The following is a 25,873-nucleotide window of genomic DNA, read 5'->3' as shown; positions in this document are numbered from 1 at the left end:
AGAGGGGTTGTAAAGAGGAGGTGAGAGTGAGATAACCTAGGAACTGCGGATAAAAAGGCGGGTTATCTAAGACGTTTCCGGGAGCCTAGAGCCATGTACTAATAATGCAAGGCAATGTAGAGTTGGTTCCTGGATTTGATGATCCTTCGGAATGTTTTTGATATGCATTCAAAAAAATGTATTTCAAGAATTAACCCTGCCTATTGTACATTATGTACTCCGTAGGGTAATCCCATTGCTCATTAGCTGATCATGTGACCAGTTCACTTATCTCTACCTATGCGGAGTCATGTAGTTAACTGTAGCTTATTGTTCTCTCTGTACTTGGGATAATTCCACTATCCTAACAATCATAGACCTCTTACCCTCCTTCTATATTCTGGTCTGTTCTGGCTCCTTACAAGACCCCTCTAATCTCCTCGTCTCCTTATCTCCTCATCCCCTCATCCCGTTATCCCCTCATTCTCATCCTTAACCCTTAGCTTTGAGCACCCGCTCCCCTAAATCGACAATCGACTGACTGCCTACAATATCCAACACTCCAACCTCAACACCTACCTCCTTTGATAGCCAATTTCGAATCTCAATAGCTACAAGGGAGTCAACCCCATAGTTGGAAGGAGCCATTTCGCGATCGACCTCGGTCGCAGATATAGCCAGCAAGCTGGACAATCTCTCAATGATGCCTTCAACCACAATCTGGAGTGTTTCTTCCGGGGAGAGGGCTTTGTATAAGGCCCCCTTGATTGAAAATTTCGGGACGTCACCATTACTACCCTCGCTTCCCGCAGCGCCACCAACCCGCCAGAGATGAGTGAATAGGGGGTAGGACAGGAAGGCAGGCTCTGGTAAGTTGTCTGCAAGGAACTGTTCACGGGTACAAAGTCCAACTACAGTCTGTGGACACACATCTGTGTTTTGCGCATTGCAATGGTACTCTAATAGAGCATGGAACTCCTCCTGCGAAACGGATTGGTTCCCGAATGCGCTTCGGAGGGATGCTGTGAATAAATTGTCCTTTCGTTCGGCAATCACACCAGCATCAAGCATACGACCTAGGTCTAATGATGTTCCACTGAGGCCTCGAGATTGGCGGTAATGGGCTAGGGCGTCTTGAAATGTGTTACCTACGTTGTAGTTCCCCTGGCCACGGTTCCCGAGAACACCGGCGCATGAAGACAGGAGGATGAAAAAGTCGAGATCCTTTGGAAGCACCTCGTGGAGGTTCCACGATCCGCGTGCCTTGGCCCTAACGCTGGCTTCAAAGGCAGTCGATGTCATCGTTTCAAAGGTAGAATCCTGTTAAGAGATCCATCATAAATAAGCCGTACCATGGAAGTTAAGGACGCTATAACTTACCATCAAAGTCATTGCACCTTGAATGCAACCCCGTATAGGGGGCATTGTTCCCATATGAGCTCTAAGCGCTTGATCCAAGGCAACCGAGTCACCAACATCAACCTGGAGGACCTGTACATCGCATCCGGCGCCATTCAACTCGTTGAGTAGAAGCTGTGCATCTGCATTGGAGCCACCGGATCTTGAAAGGAATAGGAAGTGTTTTGCCCCACGAGATGCCATCCACCGCGCTGCACTCCGACCGAGACCACCAAGACCACCGCTGAGCAGATATGTCGCATCTGTATGGAATTGATATGGCGGGGGGAGCCGGGGAAGAGCCTGGACAACATCGTCATCATCAATGGTCAATACCACCTTGCCGCTCTGTTTACCAGACTGGAGCCGACGGAACGCCATTTCCAACTGGGAGTACTTAAAAGTCGTGAACGGAGTCGTTGGTCGGAAGACACCAAGTTGCCAGAGTTCCATGGCCCCCTGGAGGAGTTTATATGCCAGAGCGGGGTCATGTTGTAGGATGGTGTTGAGGTCGCAGGCGGCAAAGGTCACACTGTGAAGAAATGGTGCCATATCAAGCCGTCCATTCGTTATAAAGTCGCGTTTACCGATTTCGATAAAGCGACCACATGGGGCCATGCATTCAAAAGCCGCCCGAAGAGCCTCGCCTGCCAGCGAGTTCAATACGACGTCTACCCCACGGTAATTGGTCTGTTGCATGATCATCTGCTTGAAAGCAAGGTCGCAACTATAGAAGATGTGCTCCTCATGCACACCGTACTCGAGCAGAATCTTCTTCTTGGATTCAGAAGAAACGGTGGCAAAGATTCGAGCCCCGATGTGGTTAGCGAGCATCAGAGCTGCCTGTCCTACGCCGCCTGCTGCCGCATGGATTAAAATCGTCTCCCCTTTTTTCAAACGTGCAACCTCCACCAAACAGTAGAACACTGTGGCATAGACAATTGGAAATCCTGCAGCGTGTTGAAGGCTCATTGTCTCGGGTATGGCGATAGCTGCATTTTCCACGGTACGAGCGACTGTTTGGAAAGTGCCAGTGCAGACTGAGAGTGCCGCTATGCGTTGCCCAGGGCGCAGCCTCTTTACATTCGGACCAACTCGCGTGACGATACCGGACGCCTCACCTCCAAACCTGTTCGCTGGCACTTCACCCATAGCGGACATAACATCGAGGAAGTTCAGTCCGGTTGCGTGCACTCTGTATTCGACCTCGTCACCTTTCAGTGGAGTCGTGTAGACACAGCAGTCCTTAAAATACATCCGATCCAAAAGACCAGGGCTGTCTGTTGTCAAAGATAACACTCGATTCGGTGAATCGCCTAAACGTGTGCTTTCGGGAGCTATTGTGGCAAATTTGTTGGCCATGAAACTATCCAGGGATTTCTGTAAAACCAAACGGTTTGTCTGGAGGGGGCCGACGACGGAAGCCCTATACTCAGTGTTGCGATTGTTCCTTTTGCTACCAGACTTGACTTCTGACCCAAATTCATGTTGGTAGATTCTCTGGATACGCTGAATGGCTTGCTGGACATTATGTCCATGACCGATTTCCAATGTGACAAGGTTCTGTTGACGAAAATTCTGCTCCCAGCCAACAGTCCGGATGAGACCTGTGATAAGAGCAGCATTCGGATCTGATCGGTGGTCTTCGCGGACCCAGAGGATGCCACCACATGACTTGAGAAGATGTTGAAGATTGATCATTAGATCATTGCTCATGCGAGAAAGAATACCCCCCTGTGTATCCATGACAATGCATATCTTTCCTCCTAGGTCTGTATGACGTGTGACACCGAGAATATCGACAATAGTACATTTATCCCCCGGCGAGGCCAGACTCATACTAAGTGTCTCGGCAATTTCCTTGACTTGAGGCGATGGTTCAGGTGGTGTCACAATCATTGGTGCCGCTTGTATCTCTGCGGCTCGCTTGGTATCCGCACCTGGGCCAGAAATACCAGCAATCATCAAAGTGCGCTCCGAAATGGCTGGGGTCGCAGAGTCGCCAATAGAGACTTCAACTTCAGAGAAGCCTGATACTTTGAGTGTCTCGGACCACCAAGTAGCCGACTGCAGAGGGCCGGCTTGACGGGTTTCTTCCTTGCTCCACCACCATCCCGGGTTTAGGCCGAAGATGAGTGGATAAAGGAGAACATCCGTCTTGCAAATTTCCACCAGAATCAGCCTTCCCGATTCCTTCAGCAATGACTTGAGGTTTAGCAAGGCATAACTGGCATCTGGAGCTGCATGAACCACATCCACAGCCAGAATGAGGTCGAATGAGCTCGCCTCAAAGTTTTGCTCCGAGGGGTCCTGTGTGATATCGAATTTGCGGTACTCAATTGAGTCTGCCCATGCAGCGAGAGACCTTTGTGCTTTAGCAAAGAACGTTGTCGATACGTCTGTGTAAGTGTACAGACTAGCTGCTAGGCTAGGGAGAAAGGCCTTGGTACTTGCACCGTCGCCGGCTCCAACCTCGAGAACCTTCAGATCTCCTGCTTGATGCCCATAGATATCGCCGTATGCGCGGAGTAGCTCTTGTATCCGCTGAGACGACTGGTTCTCTGCATAGAAGCGTTCCAACAAGCCGTCGTGAGATAGAATGTCGAAAAGATCAGTCTTGCCATTTATGATTAAGTCCAGGTGGCTTGCTACACATGATATCAGCTCGCCCTCCACGGAGATGGAAGCAGCATGTTGAATTAGATCATCTTGTTTTTCCGAAGAGTCCGAATTCTTTGGCAGACGGTGGTGCATCTCCTGAAGCCAGGCAAGGTACTTTTGGAGGTGAGGTGGCAAAGAGGAGGCACTAAGAGCTTGGATGCCGGATAGAGCCCTCTGGGCAAGAATTGCGACCACCTGATCCAAATCATTTGATAAAACCTTTGCGTTCTCCTCACGCTTGCGGGCTCCATTGTTGTCACAAGCCTGGCGAAGATAGTCTATCGTCTCCTGCGGTTCCATCAAATTTACATATGGTTTCCACATCAAAGTCCACGGCTGTTGATAGTCGCGGCCTCTATGCGCGGGTCGTTCCAAAACAACCGTTTGATATTGCCAAATGCGGAATTCTGGCAATGTAGCGCCGGCGCTCCATGCTGTCATCTCGTGATGTACGGAATTATGTGAAATTCTCGTGGACACAGCGTGGCAATTGATCTCTGCCCCAGGCTTGTTCACAATCTCTGATGCCAACCAGAGCTCTTTGATTGACCGTGGCAGCATGATGTCAGAAAAGGTTCCTTGGTTGACCAAGTCGCCAATCGTCACGAATGACAGTTGTGTACAAGCATCCATTGTTGCCGGATGCATAATATGCGGCTCCATTGTCTCATAAGGCATACTGGCGCGGACATCAGGAATGCGAACAATTCCCAACGCTTGGCCTGTTCCATCACCTCGTAAAGCACTAGAAAGACCTTGCATAGTTGGGCCGAACACCATGCCAAGGGATTTTAGATCCGCCCTCATTTTCTCCATGTCAACAGGAACAGTGCATTCTTGGCTGGCTCGGTTTCTGAGAGCCTCGAAATTTTGCTTGATGGCATCGGTTGGGGCATCCGTGACAATGGGATTGTTCCTACTGCCGCCATATTCCACTGCAACTAAACCAGTACAGTGTTCCATCCACCCCTCCGATCTGGTTTGGTATGAAGAGATCTTGAATTCGAACCAGATAGATGAGGTACTGTAACTTGACTCCTGTTTGCGACGGAAGGCCATCATGGTTTCCACGCCTTCTGTTGTATCTGGAATTTGCAAGACAGTCTTGAAAACAACATCTCTTAGCCGGAACCCACTGACAGTGGACGCTGGATCGACCAGTGTCTTGGCCGCTTCAATTGCCATGACTACATAGCCGGCACCTGGATAGATCAATTGGCCGGTGATCTTATGGTCCTTAACCCATGGTATTTCATGGACTCGGAGGAAGTTCCTCCACCGTGGTTCGTCTACATTCCAGTCTCGAACTGGCGCCCCGAAGAGATCATGTCGAGGCTTCTGGCGATAAAGAAAGTTTTTGCTCAGCCGTCCAAATGGATTATATTCACGGGTGTGGTTGAAGCTGTACGGGGGAGTATCAACTAGCATTTTTCCACTAGAGCATCCATTGACTCGAGAGAAGGCTACAGGGTAGCCTTCACAGAATAGCTTGCCGGCAAGGTCAAGTGCCTGCGTCATGGCTGAGGTGTTGCGTTGGATTGCCCAATAATATGGAACTCGGCCTGCGGCTGTGGGATTTGCTTCCACGATTTCCTTGGTTGCACTTTGCATAGCAGGATGAGGACCCAGTTCAACCATATTCAGGATGGGGTTTTGATCTCCGCCCACCACTGTGGTTGTTCGTTTGCCTTTCGAAGCAACAGTGTTGATAAGATACTCAACGGCGGAGAGAAACTGCACAGGCGATGTCATATTGCGCACCCAGTAATCAGCATCTGCAAGAGAGGAAGCATTGATAGGTCTCCCAGTGACGGAGGACACCATAATAGGCTCGGAGTTAGGCCATATTTCGTTTCCCACAGATAACTCACCCATCAGCCGACGATACTCATCGGCAACCTGCCTCATGTGCGCAGAATGATATGCCACCTGAATCTTTAGCTGGCGTGCAAACACTCCTTCGCTTCCGAGCCGCAAGGAGAGGAGGTCTACCATGTGCCCATCTCCCGCAACAGTGATATTCGTTGGGCTGTTGAAGCATGCAATGGATAAAATTCCTTTCAGTTCTTGGTGTACTGCCTCTAAATGGGGCTGTAGCGCATCTTCCCCCATGCCGACTGCAAGCATACTCCCTCCGGAATTGACTAGTATAGATGCAACAATGCCACGGAAATAAGCAACCTTCCAGGCAGATTCACGGCTCAATCCTCCTACACAGTAGGCAGCGGCAATTTCTCCTGAAGAATGCCCAACCAATCTGCTTGGTCGAACATTCCACTCGCGCAGGAGGTCAACCAGGCTGGTCTGAATCACCGTCGAGAGTACTTGGCTGAGATCGGGTTGGTCGATTTGAGACTGTTCGACGTCTCGTAAAAGTTCCTCTCAAAGGACTTGTCAGTAATAGAGTGACCGGAAGCCTTTCAAGATCCTTACCTTTGATATCATATTTGTTACCTAAGCTACGCAGGTAGCGATTGGCGTCATCAAAACTTTCACGAAAAACTGGAAATCTGAGCAGTTCCTTCCCCATTCCAGCCCATTGAGCCCCCTGCCCGGTGAAGATAAACACTAGCATGGGAATTTTCCCAGGCCGTACATGGCGAGTAAACTTGGGACCCTCCGCCAGTTGTTCTTGGAGTTCCGCGAAGGAGGCAGCGGTGGTAAAGGAACGCCATGAAAATTGTGTTCGTTTCTCGGTTAGAGTGCACGCTAGGTTGGTGAGAAGTTGATCTTCATTCACAAGCCCAGAACGGCCTCGGAGCCAAGAGTGAAATTGGTTGAAAATTCGCTTCAGGCCTTCTTCATCAGAGGATGACCAGACGAAGGACCTTGTGGGAAAAGACTCTTCCTTGATCACGTTCACCTGAGACCCATTATGCTTCTCATCTTGCTGGTCTATCATATGATTGCTCGTTATATTTACCTCCATGCCATTGTTCTGGCTGTTAGTCAGAACATGAGAAGAAGACCTGATGGTACAATGGGTCCCCTCTAAGTTGTGGGACTGCAGATAATGATATGCATCGTCCATGATGACGTGGGCATTCGTTCCCCCGACGCCAAATGAGCTGATAGAGGCCCGCCGCAAGCCCTGGCCCGGCCATGGCATGGCTACCCGAGGAAACTGCCTTTCCATCAGTCATAAATTCAAGTACAGATTGTGAAAGGGGGCCGCTCACCTGAAGATGCCATTCTTCTGCCGGAATCTTTGGGTTTACTTTCTCGAAGTTCAGATTCGGTGGTATTATACCTCGCTCCAGAACAAGGACGGTTTTGATCAGACCAGCCAGACCTGATGCTCCTTCCAAGTGACCAATCACGGATTTTACGGCTCCTATAACCAAAGGAGGAAGATTCAAATCTTTCCGTGACTTCCAAACGGCCCCCATCGCGCGAGCCTCGATCGGATCACCAGCCGGTGTCCCCGTACCATGAGCCTCCACATAGCCAGTTTCCTCTAGTTTCAGCCCCGACTTGGCATAGACATTGCGTATGAGCTGCTCTTGACGTTGGTAACTAGGGACTGACATGCCAGGGGTGTGGCCATCCTGGTTCGATCCAGTTCCTCGGATCACTGCCCGGATAGTGTCCCCGTCTCGAATGGCATCCGAAACAGATTTGAGTATCAGTGTACCGACTCCCTCACCACGAGCATATCCATTGGCACGATGGTCAAAGCTGTGACAGATACTGTCAGAGCTTAGGAATCCCACATGGCTCATGCGATACATCATGTCAGGGTCATCAAGCAGATTCACGCCACTGACAATGGCCTAGGATTGACAGAGAGATGTATCAATATCGGAAATCAAGATATGTGGATAACAAAGACAGTTCACTCACAATCTTGGAGTTCCCGGACCTAAGGTCCTGACAACCGAGGTGGAAAGCGACCAAGCTACTTGAACATGCTGTATCAACTGTCATACTACTCCCTTTAAAGTCAAAAAACCAGCTGATGCGGTTAGAAAGAATAGAAGGAGCCGTTCCTAGGGGGAGATATTTCCAGAGGGATTGCTCATCGGCTCCCATGATCTGCTTGAAATCGTTGTTGGACGCACCGACAAAGACAGAGATATCGTTTGAGGCAACATTTCCGATGGTGAGACCAGCTACCCCGATTTTTAACGACATTTAATCACTTGCGGACGATTGCACATACCATTTTCGATTGCATGATATACATTTTCCATTAGAACTCGGCCTTGAGGATCCATTGCCATCGCCTCGTTCTTGGTAATGCTGAAGAATGGAGCGTCGAAATATCGACCATTCTCCGACAAAAAATGGCCTCCGCGACAAGCCATCTATCCCGAACATCCATGAGTGGCTCATTCCTATATTTCATTGGGGCATCTTCCTAACTTACACTGCCTCCATGGTCCGCATCTGGATGATAATGGGCACCGATGTTCATCTTGTCAGGGGGGAAATCCGTTGACGTAGAACGCCCAGCAATCAAAGTGTCCCAGAAACCCTCGACATCCTCTGCAGTCTGGGGAAAGCGACAAGCCATTCCAATTACGGCAATATCCTGCACTCCAGTTTGTTCATCCATAATATGAGGAATTGGGTAGCTCTTTCAACAGAATTAATTTTGAGAAAGTAAATTGCGATTGTTCAAAATCCCCAATGGTTACTTTGACTAAAAGGAGAGCGGTTGATGAGTCTTAAATACCTCATTTGATCCTGATATCTTGAATTTTCAGCGTGGCGAGTATATCTCTGTCATCTTTAAGGTTGACGCATAGAGATGTTTAAACCTGCACTAGAGTGTGTCATGATGAATCCGGTTTTGGATAGATACATAGGAATATTGAGCCTGTACCACAATAGGTCTTGGATATGGCCAACAATGAGACGTAAAATCAAGCTGTATATCCCCCAATCAAGAAAACAAGATAACGTTCAATCGGTGCCCTATCAATGTGTACAGTGGGACCTCCGAAATATTGGGCCAAACTAAAGTACCTAAATATACCACCCTTTATACCGCCTTTCTTTTAGTTATACTACCACAACAATATAGGCCGCATAAGCGGCCCTGTGATGTCTTTTCAGTGGTCTTTTCAGTAGTCTTCTCAGATATCATTCTGTTTAGATAGGTCGGCAGCAGTATAAGGCGGAAAAAATGTCTAATTTATGTAAACAACTTTTCTATATATAACCTTCTTACGTGTATAGAATGTAGTTCTACTCCGTAAGCCGGTAGAACCGGCAGAATAGAAAGACCGTATACGGAGCGGTACGCCTAGGTACTTTGGTTTGGCCCAATATTTCGGAGGTCCCACTACACCTAATGGTCTTACATGTCGCATCACTTCCATATTAGGTGCTATGTAACTTCCCATGATGTAGTATGCTTTCTCCCTGTAAATAACATATCCAGTTTATTTGTTATTATATGTCAGGATTTTGCCAACCTCTTAACTCGAACGTTATCCAAGCTAGACTCACCAAAGCAAGATTGAAACAGAGATTCACTTTCTCATCTTCAACATAACGGTCTGCCGTTTGTCTTGCTTGCGCAAAGAGTCCTCCCCGTGCAAAATGCGTTTCTTATGCCTTCATGGCGTTGGTTCCAACGCAGCGGTTCTCGAGGCCCAGCTAGCGGTCATATTGAAGGAGTTTTCCGAACATGAGTTTCATTTCTTGCAGGGGGAGATCGAAGTTGACCCAGATAACGGTTTGTTCATACAACATGAGAATTGGGACCTCCGAATTTGATGCTTATACATTTTGTTTCTGATCTTATTAGCAGTCAAAGACTATTTCGCCGGCCCGTACTTCTCGTATTTTGAGCTTTGCACCCCATCACAGATACATTCTGCATTTCAGCTGCTAGACGAAGTCATCGCAGACGAGGGGTCATTTGACGGGGTTTTCGCCTTTTCGCACGGTGCAGCATTGGCTGCATCCTACATGCTCTACCATGCAAGACGTAGTTCGCCCTCCGAGCAGCCATTCAGGTCCGCCGTATTCTTCTCCGCTTCGCTCCCATTTGATTCGGAGTCTAAACCGTTCTCTATCTACCGCAATGGCATTTGCTATTATACAGCCCCCAATACAAAAGAAACTTGCACTGTCGATGTATCTGCGACTATCCCGGAACTTATGGACCCTGCTTATGTTCACAAATGGGATCAGGCAACCCAGTTTTTGGAGCGATTCGGCGCTAGTCATCCAGTTTCCGTGCCTATATCAGTCCCCACAGCACACATTTATGCTCTTAATGATAGTTACGGCTGTCATGCGGCTCAATTACAAGATTTCTGTGTTCCGTTGGATAGGGAGGTTCTTGTGCATGATGGCGGCCATGCCATTCCATATCGACCATCAACCTCCGCGAAAATGGTCGAGTGCATCCGCAAAGTGCTAAATTCTGTGGCGCTTTTCTAAATCATTCGAAGAGATTCGGCCGAGAAGTCTACAAACTTCTTGGGGATGGGGATGGAGTCAACCGCGTTAAGGCTTAACCCTAAAAGTTTGGTACAATTATTCCTAACAACTTTGGGTTATTGAAACATAGTTCACGTTTACCATTATACAACTAAGTAAATCCCCGGGGCCGAAACTTCGGCCGACTACAATTAGAAGTAATACAGCATGAAAATGCATATTTGTTTCATGTGCCCCTCTCTATTCACGCAAAGCTTCATTTGTTTCGCCCTGATTATATATTAGTGATATAGAAGAATAAGCCTATAAGAGAAGGTCAGGTATCCCCGGCCAGTCTGCCACATCCTGCGGTGTCAGCATTAAACTCTCTCGATAAATCTCCATGCCCGCACCGTCCTCTCGCCCAGAGAATTCGGAGAATTGTAGAGACCAATGCGGTAATCAACATAAACCTCGCTATCGATCTATCAGGGATTATATTCCTGCAGAGCCAGAAAGTATCTCTCCGCCCCGGTCATAGCTGTATCAGATGCTAAGAAATGGAAGCCTCTAAGGGTGGGCTTCTGGATTAAATGAGATTAGCATAAATGTGACTGTCTGGTGTATAAGCCAGTAATTAAGATGAATTTAGCCGAAAGGATATTAGGCCTTTATACCCCCATATTGCGGGTATATCTCGAAGAAAACTAGACCCCACGGCCCGATAATCATGTGGTGCCATACAGAAGCAAAGTACCCTATGTGGGTGGGTTTGCGAAAGAATCTCAAGAGGTGGAGAGCTCTAGTTGTTACACACCGGTGAATACTTATGGCAAGCAAATGAATATTTGATGATGGTTCGTATGTATGAATCCAAATACTGCCTTTTGAAGTGGAAAGTGTGGACATATATACTTCGTTTCTAGACAAAAGCAATGCACGAACCAGTCTTTTCGATCACAAGAGGACTGCTCCTAATAATCGATAGAATTGTTTAGAATAATATAGTTCCAGTCTGTTCAGAGAGGGTAGGGACACAATCCTACCTTCACTGTATGCAAGACCAAACTCGGCGAGATCTGCGAGATCTGCACTCAATTTAATTTTTTTAGTATCACCATCGCAGGCTTCGTGAAACGTAGATAGCTTTCCATGCACCCTTGACAAGTTTGTATGAAGAGAGCTACACCAATGAAGATTGCAAGTTTTGTTCATAATGATGAGGGAGGGGAATGTCGAATGCTTGGCTGCTTTTGGAAAATAAACACATAAGTTATATAAGTCACCCAGGGCGAAACATTCATCTTTAAGTAATCAGTGATTTCCCTATTAATCCACCCTCCTTTCACCTTTATCTTTCATTTAACTTCATTATGGGATACAAGTCCTATCCCCAGCGTCTAGCAAATGCCCTTACCACCAGACGGTGGGACTACCTTAGTATTGTTGGTGGTAGCCTCTGCTCCTTATTTTTCCTGATCGCATTGGCAGCATCAGACAATATCCCACCCACTGCACCGTGGTGGGATGCCAACCGAGTTCACGCCCATTACTGGTCTCACCTGAGAGGCACCCATGCTGCTAGTATATTTGTCATGTTCTCCGGTGCTCTCTACGTCGTCTATTCAGCAGCTCTCACACGTCAAATTCGCAGAATCCCTGATATCGACCCTATCCTCACTGACCTTCAACTTGCATGTGGGTCAGCAGCATTCAGCGTCTTCATGATAGGAGCCGTTGCTATGAGCCTGCTGACATTCCGCGATTATGGCCCGGAGTTGACACAGCTCATGAACGATATTTTCTGGATGGCCACGTTTTTGGCATGGCCAATCTTCTTCGTGCAGATGTGGACGGTTGCGTGGGCGGTCTTCAGCGATAAGAGCCCTACCCCTGTTGTTTCTAGAAGAATGGGTTTGATCAATATTATCGCTCCAGTTGTCTACGCCCTTGGCGCTGGAATCCACATCCATCAAACAGGGCCTTTGGCATGGAATGGTGGCCTTGTGTATTGGCCGACATTGGTAGCTTTTGGATTCCAAGTCAATGTTGACCTCTGGTATATATGGAAGAGTCTTGAAGCTAGTCATGCTCTTCCCTAAGGAGCAAACAATTACCGGCTTCATCTGTTCTAGAAATTGTTATGGCAATCTCAATCGCTTACCTCATAATTGCAGATTGGATGCCACGAGGTTTGGCAACTGGCATTGGGGATGAAGCTCGATGATTGCTATTGCGAAAGGGGGTATAATTAGTTCTGTTGAGAAAGTATGGAGATTACCAAGGCTATGGCATGTATTGGGTGATGAGATGTTGATGAAACGAGGTATAATGTGCACTGAGCTTTGTCAGTATTGTACTCTATTAGCTATATAAGATTGCCTATGGTTATATAGGTGCTTTTAGTCTAATTATACCTCTTACTTCTGCCCTACCCAGTGGTGTAGATATCTCTTCATCTTTTGTGCTCTACATAGCAGATATTTTAGAAATTCTCAGATACATACATCCTGCTTTGGGGAGAATATACTGGATCGCTATTACAATATATAGCGAGTGATAGCTCTAACGCTCTACTAATCAGTAGTATTACAGCAACCAGATTCACACCCAGGAGTCTAGGGGACCCCGGGTTACCGAAAGGGTAAATGGTTGCAGATTCTTATGCCTGTCTTTTCCCTCTACAGAATTTGCTTTGGGGAACAATTATACAGCAATTTAATATTTTATGTCCAAGTGGTAAGAGATATTCGTGTTAATGATACAAGAATCGTTGGCCGCATAAGTAGCCTTGTGATGTTTTTTCAGTGGTCTTTTCAGTGGTCTTTTCAGTCACCTCTTTAGTGGTCTCTTTGGTGTTCTCACCGATATAGTTCTGTCTAGATGACTTGCCAGGGGTATAAATACCCTGTCTCTTCATAGATTCTAGAAAACAGTTCTCTCACTCGATTATCTCTCCATGTGCTTAGCGCAAATATCATAGCGTTTATTCCTTAAAACACGTGAGACTTTTCTATACATGATGACACCATATTGAGGAACTTGAGAAACTAACATCCACTTCTTAGCCCAAGCCAGTCTACTTCCACAACTCATCCAGAGGCTAGACCCGGCCAAGCTACCTAGTAGCAGCCTCGTCCAAGTACCCCTCAAAAATTCGGGTTCGAGATTCTCCCGCTACCCGGGCTATATTTTCCCGGCATTCGAAGCCATCCAGCCAAGTGGCACGAATGCTACTTCCTCATACTTCGGGATTCGAAATCCGCCCACTGCCAGCTGGATATGTTTTCCCAGAATTCTAGCCCATCCAGCGGACAAGTGGCTTAGATGCCACTTCCTCATGGCTAAATCGATTGACAAAATCTTTGGCCAAAAAGATCGTTGGATAGAAAGAGAAATTGGTTAGTGTTGGTTGTTATAAGATAATTTGTATTGTTAGTTCCAAACATTGCCTTGTATTCCGATTTGGCTTTAGAGCTACCTCTTTTCGAGAAATTCCCATTACTCATACGACTTGTCTTGTGTTTAGAGTTTTGATCGAGCATATATCTGAATATAGGCCAAGTCCGTGATAAATTAAGGGGTATTTTTTGTACATCTGACATTGGTGGTCCCATCTCATTTTATTGTCTTATGTGTTCTTTGATGGTACGACTTAAGGTGAGTCAACCTCCAAAAAAAACAATGTCATGTGCCAATTATCATACCACTCCTTAAACAGTCAAATGATGCAATAAAACAAGTTGAGATGTAAACCCCGCAAATACCAAAAAAGATTGTTTGGTTCGGGTAGATCATTGGATATGACTGTCGATGGTCGTACCATTGGGAATAACCCGATCCAAAAATGAATTACATCACCACAAGGTATTCCCGAGGTCTGGGGTAATATATAAAAGAAGTTGATCTTTCTAAAATTCTACTTCATTGATCACAATTACTTACACATTTACAATATGGAAAATCTGGACAAGTACAATTCTCGGTGGGTCTCGTTCCACATTCGGGACCACATCAAAGATGGCGAAATCCTAGTGCAGAACACTGTCATTGAAGGGTAAACTATACTTCTAATGAACTTACTAGATCTCTATTAACACCCGACAGTGGCGAATTCATCGACCCCAGCAACCGTCGCAAGTCTCTCACTGAAGATGAGATCGACGAGATCAAGATCTCCCCGGATGGCGTTGGCGAGATCGGCGCTAGAGGACGTCGTGGCAGTGAGGGTCGTCTGGACTTATTTCATGACAATGACAAGATCTGCGAGCTCCACTGGGAAAACCGAGGTGGAGAGCACGAGAACCTGGTTGAGGTGTTGGACAAAAGCGACAAGTACACCATTCGACATGGAGGATGGAGTCATGCGGCCGGTCCACTGGGACACGTCTTTGTCGATGTCGAGAAGAAGGAATGATTGCGCTCCACAGGCTGCACCGACTCCCCAGGGAGTGAAGAGCGGTCCGTGGAGCATTGGCAATATTTGGGGAAAGTTGGATATATCAACACCATACATAAACCTAAAAATACCAAAAACAATTCAAAACTTCGAAATCAAAGGACACTCGTCATTCTCTTTTCCATTATCAAGTCAGCAATTTGCTTATAGAGCAATTAATTCTATATATTCTAAAGTATCTTTTGTATGTGTATCCCATAGGAAAGGTACATTTGCATTGAACTACATGCGGGCCCCCGCGGGGGGCTGGGCCATGCAGACAAAGGGGTGACGTTTTTTGCCGGCACATTCACATCAAAATAAAACTCTTGTCCCACGAACGGATCAAGTGGTCTAACAACCTTGCCTCTCCGAAAAATTCCCATCATCCTCTGTCTATCCTACACACAAGATGCTCCCCAAGGAACCGGAACCTGGGTCACTTATTCAACATGAGCGCCCAATATTGACACCTTCAATGATACCAAAAAGTACTAATTTTGACGCTAAAGATTCACAATTTTTCAAAAAGTTCGCTAGCCTCCCTTCGCCAGAAGAGGTTCGCAAGCAATCTAAATCCCAGTATCTCGAAACCTATCCAGATGACAGAGAAGCTTTCTCGATGACCTGGTATCGTATGAGACCACCACCTGTGATCTTCAAGGATCTAGGACTTTTCGTCAAATGGGGTAGTGAGATGCGAATTTCAGAGGGCCAGTCACTCTACGATATCGGCCGATGCCTCAAAGATCGTGTGCCAGTTCCGGAGATCTATGGATGGCGAACGGAGGGCCATCAAGTCTTCATCTACATGGAATATTTGCCTGGGCAGACTCTGGACCAAGTTTGGGATATTTTGGAGCCTGACGATCGCGGTTCGATCTGTTCTGAGCTTCGAACAATCATTGATAATCTTCGCCAACTTGAACAGGAGCCAGACGATCGATTCATAGGTATAGTTCCTTTAGCAATCTTCACATTTGCTCCATTTTATCTATTACTAACATTTTTCTTTTTCTTTTGTGTGTGTGTGTATATAGGAAATGTCGTAAAAGCTGCTCTTTATGACAGAGCATTTCACGTCAACTCTATGTCCGAAGCGGGGCCCTTCGGCACTGTACAAAGGTTCCATAATTGGTTCACTTTCCTTTACCGAAAGCCGATGCCTGACCCGTATTCTGTCCCAATCGAACCGTTTCGTGATGATCTACCTAATGATAGCCCTGTCAATTTTACGCATGGCGATCTCCACCGCAGCAACATCTTGATAACAGGTTCCAAACCCTATCACGTTCTCGCTCTCATCGATAGGGAACAGTCAGGTTGGCTCCCTGCATACTGGGAGGCTAGGAAAGTACAGTATACTGTTGACAGGAATGAAGAATGGTCCAAAAAGTATTTGCCGATGGTTTTATGCCAGTTCACCAGCAACTGGGAACCGTGGGACTATTATACAATATCCATGGGATGTTAATATTAAATAGTCAATGACATACTGCGGCTTACCGCCAGGCTATAAAGCACTAACAGGGGTTATTTTACCTCGGCGCCTGGAGTTTGCCAAAACAGGAAGGCACGATGGATCCGTGGATGTTCTGACATAATGTTTCGATTAAACTTCGGGCTAATTCCGATTTGGGAGCGGCTCTTGTCTTGTACATCGTCATGAGTGACTGGTCTCAATCTTTTTATTCATTTCATTCACTCCTCTCTTGACTGTTCCGAAAATGTCAGAATATGCAATAAGCTGGGGGCTTCATCAAATGTTCAAAGGGACAAAATTGAAGCCCGACACCCGCTATGCACGAGTCCTAGACGGGCGTAAGGAACAACTACGCATTCTCTATTATAATAACCGACCTTTCGATATCGCACTCTTTGTGGATATCATAGTAGCCGAGTTTCTTCTCCGTGGAATCGTTCAGCAAGAGCAATCTCTAAAGACCAAAGTTCGAGCTTTGAGGAAGATAGCCGGAGATCGAGATAAAGAAGCACAATATGATGAGGAGCTTACGAATCTACTCCGGCAATATTCTGAGGCCGAGTATAAGCTCTACCTTGCCGAAAAGATGCTTCCTATTGGGCCTATAAAAGAATCATACGATACCGTACGAAAGAACACGACTTGGTATCTTCGAAAAGAACTAGTCGAAGACTGCGTGAAGAGGGAGGGTTGTTGTAGTCGAAGCTGTGGATGCTGTCAAATCCGCCACGAAGTAACAGAAAGAAACAAGGGCATTGTACATTGTACGCCTACATGCGGATGTTGTTCGAGTGAACGAGGTTTTGAGTATACCACGGAAGAGAGACAAGGCTTTGTTGATGATTTCAAAAAGAAAATGTACGATGATAACCCGGCCTGTGTCGTCCAGATGGCTGAGGCTTTCTTTCTGCCGCCACCGGTGGAACCCCAGAAGAAGAAGTCCCAGGAGGAGATACTCCAAGAGGAGATACTCCAGGGGAAGATACCCCAGGGAAACAGAACGCAATGCCAGGGCGCTAAAAAGCCGTGGTGGAAAAGAATGTCCAGAAAGGGTTGAATAGCAGATGGCGTTGCTTATTGCTTGATTACATTTTGATACGCTTATTGCTGCTTAATTCTTGCTTCAGAGCCTTGCTGAGGACTCCATGTAAACAACTGTCATTTCTAATAGGAAAATGAATCAATGCTCGGCGAGTTTTCTGTACTCAAGAGCTTCTCATTCAACACCCTGAGGGGAACTTTCTGCGATATCCAATTTACAGTTTCTTCCAAAATCCCGACGGTAGCTGAGGGTACATAGTTTATATCCCGCCCTCGAAAGCGAAAAGGCAGGACCTTCAATACCAGGGTCAGCTGCCGCGGACCAAATACAAAAGCTATTATTCGGGGCGAAAAGATGGAGGTAGTCTGTTTATTGAGGATATTGATCGTTGAAGTAGGTTTTGGTAATTTCGATTCTGGCAAGCTATGGGAATACTCCACGGGATAGGCGATCTTTTGTACAAATAGTATAGATTTCTATCGGGTAGTAGGTCTATATCATGATATATGATATATCGCTTCACTGAAAAGTCGAACCACTTTCACGTTTTTAGATTTTAATGACATAATTGCAATGTCAATAAAGCAAGCGATTTAAGTAGCATCAACACCTCGGAAGGGCGTCAACTTGTCAGATTCAATAAAATGGAATGATCACCAGCCTCATACATAAATGTCATTTTAGCTAGAACACACCAAATTTTGGCAGCATTGGCTGGTAAGCAAGCATTTCCAAGCCTTTCTAGTGGCGCACAGCCGTTCATTGGAATGTATAGGGAGTACTTTAATACCACACACGATCCTAGATCGACATGATATGGACCCTTTGGGAATGGAATGTGCAAGCAGCCAACCAATTGGTGAAAGATTTAATTAAATGGCACTTGCCAGCCCCTGAGCATGACGCAGATGCCCTTTGGATTTTGAAATCGTTTCAACTTCAGCATCATATTCATTCCAATCATTCTTCCCCGCCATCCCATTATCGCGGTGCAATAACCATGAGAAAGGTGTTAGGGCGTGCTATATATATAATAGTAGGGGATAAGCGTCTCGTTTCTTATGCTTTTCAATCACACAATTCAATCTGGTTATCAAAATCTACTACGTTGCATATATAAAAATCCTAACAACAATGCATTCTCTCATCACATCCTTCATCTCCCTATCCTTACTATCAAGCACAGTCCACGCCCAAAGCACCGCTCGTGTCTGGACACATTTCTATCCAAACTGCCCTGGGCAGCCATCTAGCAACCTCGACACATACGAAAACTACCATGTATCCGCCCCACCCCAAAATATCACCGTGGACATCTGCCAAAATATCGCTGTCCCCTCCTACGAGCGCAACCTTGTCAGCGCCATCTCTATCGATGCAGAACTCCTCTCCAACCACGGCAGCGGCTGCAACATCACTGTGCACGAAGTGCCATCGTGCATCGACCCACCCCTGATTAACCAGGAGATTCGGGATGGCGTAGAAATCAGCCAGTGCGCGCCGCGCCAGATAATGTACACCCAAATCTGGGTGAAACTTATTTGCGACGGCGAGATTCCCCTCACCACCGAGAACACTCCCACACAGGGGAGAAATGAGAAGCAGGCAGACACCAAGCAGTCCATGCCTACTGCCCAGCCCGTTGCCCCTATGCGCGCTGAGAAACACACTTCCGTCGAGGATATCAATAATATCCAGACGCCTGGGTCGGACTCGGACTCTTGGCGCTCGTCCCAGGGTACATATAACCAGCGTGAGCCGGTGCAGGAGAGTCGTGTCAATAGTGCTGGTCATGCAGAGAGCGATCGGATCGTTCATCATGTGATGGAGGTGTTGAAGAATAGGACTTCGCATATCGTTTCTGCCAAGCATCATCATGTTCACTCTAATTTTACGCTGCATCACAATGGCACTGCACCGGGAAATCACACCGTGATGGCGCGTCGGCATCGGCGTTTGTCTGTTTTGCGAAACCGGGCTGCTCGGTTTGTTTAGAGTCGGTTTTAGATTGTACATCTTGTGGGCGTTTGGTTTATATTTGATGAATTGGAAATCATTTGTGTATACTATATCAATCAAAAGACAACTGTTATATGTGAAGTTTCTCAATATGACCATTTAAACTAACAGAATTGTAGACTTAGAGAGACTGGATGCGACTCCCAAACAGTAAGACACTATGGCCTCCATAAGTGCAACGTTATCAACAAGCCGCCCCAACGATTCCCGGAGACTTTAACTTGTCTCTTCATCCTCGTCTCGGGCTGTCTGCTTCCGACGGGCTGCCTCCTTCCCAGCAAAGCTGAATAGCATGCCAAGATCATAAACCACTTTCAAGCATCCTGCAATAATGAAGGATACACCAAAATAGCCATTGCGCGACAAGATACCCGTCAACAAGGGACCCATGCTCTGAGCGGTAGTCTTGACAACATTCACTGCGCCCATGATAGCAGTGCGCTTGTCTGCCGGCAGAGCGGCAGCAAGGAATGCGGAGCGAGGTGCCACATCCATGTTCTGGGAGCAGGCTCGCAGAACCAGGAAAGTCAGTGACAGAGGCAGGCTAGATGGTACGGAGATAAGAGCGAGGCAAATTGCCGACGGCAAATGAGTGAATACCATAGTCTACCAAAGGGTCAGAAGTCGCCGGCTGCTGAGTAGAGACGAATATCTTACCTTGACATTACCTATGCGTTTGGCGAGGGACGAGGCGACAAGCATGGATGCTGCGGAGATGATGTTCGTGGTAAAGAAAATGGTGCCGAGTTCACCTGAAGGTAGATTGAACTTGCCCTTGAAGAAATAGGTCATCCAGGACCTGATAAATTAGCATTGCAGCCGACAAGAGTTGGGATCGCACTGCACTCACAATGAAGCCAATCCAGACGCAAACGAGTCCAATCCAAATAGGATGAAGAGACGGATAACCAACGACCACAGGTCCTTTTCGATAGATGGAAACAGTCCCTTCTTCTTTGAGGCCGGCTCAGCATCTCGTCCGACTGGTTCTGCAAGCAGAGGTCTGGTTTCGGAGCTCTGCTCCTGTGGCTCTTCTTTCTGGACCTCGACTTTACCACTCAGACCCAAAGTGAAGATTAGCTTAATGACCCCAACGCCGGCATAGACGAAGAAAATGATGCGACAGGCGGGAATGAAGGCCCATCCATGGATTGACTCGAGAGAATTGATGATCCAACCACATACAAGCATGCCTGTGGCGGAGCCAGCAGTTCCAATTAAGGAATACCAGGCAAAAACATCACTCAGAAGCTCATGCGGCGTGAGATGAGCCAAAGTGGATTCTTCGATGGCGCGGAACGGGCCAATTTCATTTCCACTAAGAAATTAGGTCAGATAAAGCGGGAAAAACAAGAAAGCGGAAAAAGGACGAACCTCGGACTGATAACACCAAAGACCGCAGCTGCCAGTAAAATCCAAAAATTCCCAAACAGCGCGAAAATGACTCCGCTGCCAGCCATGAGAATTGATCCGAGCGACAACACCGCCTTGCGACCCATAGAATCGGCAAATAGCGTGAGGAAGAAGCTGATCACCACATCACCGACCAACGTGAGGGTCATAAACAAGCCGATGCGATCATCTGAAATCCCCATCGCTGACAGATACGATGCCAAAATCAAAGTCGAGCCGCCATACGCGAAAAGACGCACGAAACGTTGCGCGCAGAGAAGCTTCACGTCGAGCGACGACCGCCACATAGTGATTAAGCCCAGCTCATCGAGGGCATGGGCCATATAGCGTGCCGGCCGCGATTGGTTCTCCATTATTATTATCAGATGGTTGAAGAAAGAAAGTTGAGACGCGAATCACCAATCACCTCATAACTCCGACCTCGGTGTAAATATTCGGAGTTCGGGCCGGAGCTAAGCTTTCTTAGGAGATCTCTATTTTTGGATATAAAAACAAATCATTATGTACAAATATTCTGATATTCTGACATCACTCGGTCTTGGGAGGCCATTTCACTCGTCGTTCCGCCCGCACATACAAGTTGGTAGGACGGATCAACTGGAACATGGGATCATACTCAACAGGACCATCGTTCTCCCTCGTGAACTTGTACCTGTACAGCAACTTGGGCAAGAACACTTTGACTTCCTGCAAGGCAAAGCTGAACCCGATGCACATGCGCGGTCCGGTAGCGAAGGGAATATACGAAGTCTTATGGCGGTTCTTGACTTCTTCCGTATCCCAACGATCCGGATCAAATCGTGCTGGGTTAGACCAGACCGCTGGGTTGTTGTGGATGTGGTGAAGGGCAGGAATGATGATGGAGTTTTCGGGGAGCTTGTATCCACCTGGAAGAATCATGTCGACTTTGGCAGTGCGCGCAGGCTGGTATGAGGGGTTGTGACGGCGCTGAGTTTCTTTGATAAACTTGTCCAAGAATGTCAAACGATCCGTCAGGTCGGCGGTCATTGGGGTATCGGCGTCGATGTCGTTGTCAATCAGTTCCTGTAGGAGTCTCTCCTGCATGCCGGGATACTTGACAATCGAATAAAGCAACCACGACAACAATGAGCTAGTAGTCGTGAATCCAGCGCCGGTGGCTACTACTAGTGCCTCCATCAAACTTGTCTTGGGCAATTTTTCGCCCTTGTTATCGGTGGCGCGAATAATATAATCTGCCAAAACGTTAGCTCTAGCTATGTAATTTTTAGTCATTGCACTTACCAATCATGTTAGAGGCCTTCAACGCAGCATCCTGCAACGGCAGATCCTCGACGCCATTGCGAGAAGCATTCTGAATTGACTCATTGACCATCTCAACGATACGGTGGCGAGCGTCCCGTAGGCGTTTGGGGTCACCGAAAGGCAACTTGGCGTACCAATCACCACGAGCAGTCACCTTCTTGTTCAGCTCCAAGGACTCGGCAATTCGGTAGACAAGTTCGTGAGGTGGCGCATCCACAGCAGAGAAATGCTTAAAGTCCATACCAAGAACCAGCTTACCCACGGCCTGGGCACCGAGCTTAAGCATATACGGGTAGACGTTCCAAGCCTCGCCGCGCTCGTCTAGCTCATCGAACACACTAAATGCATCCTCGACGGTCTCTTGCATAGTGGGTGCGTAGTGGCGCACTGCTTTCGGTCCCAACGCCGGCGGGAGGAACTTGTGTGCCGCGCGCCATTCGGGTGTATCGGTGTCACCCAAAAACACACCGGCCTGTTGGTTCTTAATTGGGTATAAAGGGTGTGCCTCGTTGATTCTCTTGGTAAAGAAATCAGATTCGGCAAAAACAATGGCCGACAGCTCGGGGTCATTGGTGTGGTAGACCGTTCGGCCCATGTTGCTGGTTTGAATGATGGGTCCATATTGGTCAAATAGACGCTGGTGGTTTCCAAGGTGATCCGGGTAGACCTCGAAGAAGTTTCCCACGAATGGCAGTCCCTTCGGGCCAGGAATCTCCCGTACCGCCTTGTCATTTATCGAGATGGCGATGGGCTCTTCATTGGCAAGGATCTCTGATGGAGTGGACAACTTCGAGTCCTCTGATTGGAATCCGATTCCTAACTTGAGAGTTAGGATGAATTTAAGAGGCAATGAGATAAAGTCTTACCATTTGGATCAACAATGGCAAATTGACCAGCAATGAGGAGTTGTAGCCCTTTGTAGTCAACTGTTGTCTCTACATCAATTGGGCGAGCTGAGGTGATAGCCTCGCCCAGCAGGTAAAAATGTTTGGCAACCATCTTGAAATGGGAAAATGATATGTTCGCCGTCCCTTGAAGGGCCTCCCACATTTATAAGGATCTAATTATCTGAGCCATTTGAAACTGCATAGTGGACTCCACTATTGAAGGTCCCGATTCTTTTTCATTTCATAATAGTACAGCATAGAAGAGGCATATCTAAGAGCCTCGGTTCAAAAAAAAAATTCGTAATTAGGATTTAGATAAGATCCACAAATCCAAAATAGACAATTGTCTACGGAGTAGTAGACCGGACGTTGTTTCGGTCACTCCGGCATGTCGCAAATATCCCGTCTGAGACGGCCCCACTGTGCCGATAGAGGTTTTTTTTTCTTCAAGATGCCGAGGCATGTTAAATTGCTGTTTGCTAATAGGCTAATTTTATGTATACATTGGAAGTACCGAGTGGGTTATTGCGATAATTGCGATAATTCCAATTAATTCTATATTCCGTTCCTTTTCGCGATATTAAATTAAGACTCCATCCTTTTTGGTTTTTGCAAAATCATTCATTCACAATGTCTGTTCCAGAAACAAAGGAACTGAAGGCTCAATGGAAGGCAGATGTCGAGCTGCCAGAATATACACTGAAAGATGTGGCAGCACATAACACGAAGGGTGATATCTGGATGGTCATCCACGGGCAAGGTATGTGACAACCTTTTAGGAGCACCATAAAGACAGGACTAACATTGCGGCAGTTTTTGATCTCACAAAATATCTGCAAGATCACCCAGGTGGTGCAGACGCTCTCATCGAGGTAGCCGGCACAGATGCTACGGCAGACTATGAAGATGTTGGGCATTCTGAAGATGCCCGTGAGATCATGCAACCATTCCTGGTAGGCACTTTGAAGGATGCCCAGCAGTACGTCCGGCCGAAGGCAGTACGTGTGGTCTCCCAAAAAGCACCCGAAGAGGCCGGTTCCTCGTCATCGACTATCAAAACAATTGCTGGTGTTCTGGGCGGACTGATCCCAGTCTTCTACATCTTCAGCCGAAGCAACAATATCACAAACAACCTGGGAGCTATCTCCCAACTTATCCCTCACCCATTGAAGAACTTGCGACTGCCTCACGGAGGCTTCGTCAACGGATTTTTGGCAGCTTCTGCTATCTCCACAGCCGTGGGAGTAATGGTAGCTCGGCAAGCCAGCAGATTCACCAAGATCGACTCCGGATTCATGCGCTTCCCGCCTCATATGAAGTCAAAGAAGGTTATTCGCGTCGATCCCCACCTGACACGCGGTTTCCTTGAACCGCAGCAATATCAGCGCCTGCCACTCGTTGAAAAGACCGAACTAGCAACGAACGTTTACCGTTTCGTCTTTGCCCTGCCAACTGCCACAGATGTATTGGGTCTGCCCATTGGTCAACATGTCGCCATCAGAGCCGTTGTTGATGGAACGACCGTCACTCGTTCATACACCCCCACCTCAAACAACATCGACCTAGGCCGCATTGAACTCGTGATTAAATGCTACCCGGATGGTCTATTGAGCGGAAAATATCTAGCCGGCTTGACCGTGGGCGATGAAGTCGAGTTCCGCGGGCCTAAGGGCTCTATGCGTTACACAAAAGGACTTTGTCGCAAGATCGGCATGGTGGCTGGTGGCACAGGAATCACACCCATGTACCAGCTTATCCGGGCAATCTGTGAGAACGACACCGATATGACAGAAGTTAGTCTGGTGTACGCGAACCGCAGCGAGTCTGACATTCTCTTGCGCAAGGAGCTTGAACGGTTCGCGCGTCTATACCCGAAGAACTTCAAGCTGTGGTATATGCTGGACTCTGCACCGGAGGGCTGGTCCTATGGATCTGGGTACGTGGACCAGACAGTCCTGGCGGAGCAACTCCCTGCGCCATCACCAGACACTAAGGTGATGCTATGTGGGCCGCCCGGAATGGTCAATGCCACTAAGAAGAATTTGGTTGCGCTGGGCTTTGCCAAGCCAGGGGTGGTGGCCAAGATGACGGATCAGATCTTTTGTTTCTAGAAAATTGCCTAATATAGTAATAGCCGAGGTTTAGAATGGAGCATCGTTGAAGTTAAGTTTTACTAGTTTTGTTGAGTTGGTGGGATCGGCCCTGTTGCCCATTGCGTTCTCGTGTCCGGTGCGGAAATGAAGAAACCAAGCTCCGAAAGACTCCACTCACCATTCCTGATCCCGAGACTTTGACTGGTTTGAGCTTATCTACGTGAATATCACACCCGTGGACATTCAGGGGGAGACATAGTTCATATAATAGTATAAATTAATGTACATAAAGACCATGTCTGGCTGTAACAGCCTTGGAAAATGCATATTAAGCAATATCCCGAGTTATGCACGATACACACAATATTATGTTCAAGAGCCTGTTGCAAACTGGCCTGGATATGCAAGCCACCATCATGATCTAATGCCCCCTAAATTCCATATTTCCTGTGTCCAGATTGAGCAAGGCTCAGTACTTTCTAATTTCGAAATGACTGATTATGTGCCGGTATTACAACCCGTTGAATCAATGTATGCACTTGATTTGTCCACACTATCAAATTTGTCGACTAGTTACACTGCACAACCTCTTAAAACACGTCATTACAGTATACTATCCGCAGCTTCGTAGATGTCAAGTAATAAGAGCCGCTAGAAAGTCGGGATGACCGAAGCTATGCTTGGCATGGTGGCATGGGAACCCTCTGTCTATGCTGTCTCATGTGGGCTTCATAATGAATACTATGTGCATGGTGGTTGAGAGTTACGGAGAGGAAAAAGGACGGTTTTTTTTTTTTA

General features: G+C 47.1%; 9 protein-coding genes across 9 annotated transcripts; 6 read left to right on the top strand and 3 right to left on the bottom strand.

The window, feature by feature from the left end:
* Positions 1 to 471: 471 nt before the first annotated feature.
* On the bottom strand, positions 472 to 8,596 carry PGRI_043430 (type I polyketide synthase; the record flags this gene model as incomplete). The annotated part of the gene is made up of 7 exons (XM_040792056.1): positions 472 to 1,299; positions 1,360 to 6,419; positions 6,472 to 7,162; positions 7,218 to 7,811; positions 7,882 to 8,150; positions 8,201 to 8,345; positions 8,408 to 8,596. The coding sequence occupies 7 exons, from the start codon at positions 8,594 to 8,596 to the stop codon at positions 472 to 474; spliced, it is 7,776 nt and encodes a 2,591-aa protein (XP_040649112.1).
* Positions 8,597 to 9,588: 992 nt separating this feature from the next.
* On the top strand, positions 9,589 to 10,437 carry PGRI_043420 (Serine hydrolase FSH; the record flags this gene model as incomplete). The annotated part of the gene is made up of 2 exons (XM_040792055.1): positions 9,589 to 9,724; positions 9,797 to 10,437. 2 exons carry the CDS (start codon positions 9,589 to 9,591, stop codon positions 10,435 to 10,437), a joined length of 777 nt encoding a protein of 258 aa, XP_040649111.1.
* Positions 10,438 to 11,789: 1,352 nt separating this feature from the next.
* On the top strand, positions 11,790 to 12,518 carry PGRI_043410 (uncharacterized protein; the record flags this gene model as incomplete). The annotated part of the gene is made up of 1 exon (XM_040792054.1): positions 11,790 to 12,518. The coding sequence occupies one exon, from the start codon at positions 11,790 to 11,792 to the stop codon at positions 12,516 to 12,518; it is 729 nt and encodes a 242-aa protein (XP_040649110.1).
* A 1,854-nt stretch (positions 12,519 to 14,372) lies between these two features.
* On the top strand, positions 14,373 to 14,833 carry PGRI_043400 (aegerolysin family protein; the record flags this gene model as incomplete). Its single annotated transcript, XM_040792053.1, has 2 exons — positions 14,373 to 14,473; positions 14,524 to 14,833. The coding sequence occupies 2 exons, from the start codon at positions 14,373 to 14,375 to the stop codon at positions 14,831 to 14,833; spliced, it is 411 nt and encodes a 136-aa protein (XP_040649109.1).
* A 433-nt stretch (positions 14,834 to 15,266) lies between these two features.
* PGRI_043390 (uncharacterized protein) lies at positions 15,267 to 16,328 on the top strand (the record flags this gene model as incomplete). Its single annotated transcript, XM_040792052.1, has 1 exon — positions 15,267 to 16,328. One exon carries the CDS (start codon positions 15,267 to 15,269, stop codon positions 16,326 to 16,328), a length of 1,062 nt encoding a protein of 353 aa, XP_040649108.1.
* Positions 16,329 to 18,513: 2,185 nt separating this feature from the next.
* PGRI_043380 (uncharacterized protein) lies at positions 18,514 to 19,374 on the top strand (the record flags this gene model as incomplete). Its single annotated transcript, XM_040792051.1, has 1 exon — positions 18,514 to 19,374. The coding sequence occupies one exon, from the start codon at positions 18,514 to 18,516 to the stop codon at positions 19,372 to 19,374; it is 861 nt and encodes a 286-aa protein (XP_040649107.1).
* A 240-nt stretch (positions 19,375 to 19,614) lies between these two features.
* PGRI_043370 (putative MFS transporter) lies at positions 19,615 to 21,164 on the bottom strand (the record flags this gene model as incomplete). The annotated part of the gene is made up of 4 exons (XM_040792050.1): positions 19,615 to 20,004; positions 20,056 to 20,197; positions 20,249 to 20,716; positions 20,773 to 21,164. 4 exons carry the CDS (start codon positions 21,162 to 21,164, stop codon positions 19,615 to 19,617), a joined length of 1,392 nt encoding a protein of 463 aa, XP_040649106.1.
* A 175-nt stretch (positions 21,165 to 21,339) lies between these two features.
* On the bottom strand, positions 21,340 to 23,094 carry PGRI_043360 (cytochrome P450; the record flags this gene model as incomplete). The annotated part of the gene is made up of 3 exons (XM_040792049.1): positions 21,340 to 22,025; positions 22,075 to 22,911; positions 22,962 to 23,094. 3 exons carry the CDS (start codon positions 23,092 to 23,094, stop codon positions 21,340 to 21,342), a joined length of 1,656 nt encoding a protein of 551 aa, XP_040649105.1.
* A 518-nt stretch (positions 23,095 to 23,612) lies between these two features.
* On the top strand, positions 23,613 to 25,093 carry PGRI_043350 (putative cytochrome b5 reductase; the record flags this gene model as incomplete). The annotated part of the gene is made up of 2 exons (XM_040792048.1): positions 23,613 to 23,742; positions 23,796 to 25,093. 2 exons carry the CDS (start codon positions 23,613 to 23,615, stop codon positions 25,091 to 25,093), a joined length of 1,428 nt encoding a protein of 475 aa, XP_040649104.1.
* Between the last annotated feature and the right edge of the window lie 780 nt (positions 25,094 to 25,873).

Source organism: Penicillium griseofulvum, assembly GCF_001561935.1.
Source record: "Penicillium griseofulvum strain PG3 chromosome Unknown contig_90, whole genome shotgun sequence".
NCBI classification, from domain to species: domain Eukaryota; kingdom Fungi; phylum Ascomycota; class Eurotiomycetes; order Eurotiales; family Aspergillaceae; genus Penicillium; species Penicillium griseofulvum.
The sequence above is the reverse complement of the archived record's forward strand: the minus strand, read 5'-3'. Positions and strand labels throughout refer to the sequence as shown.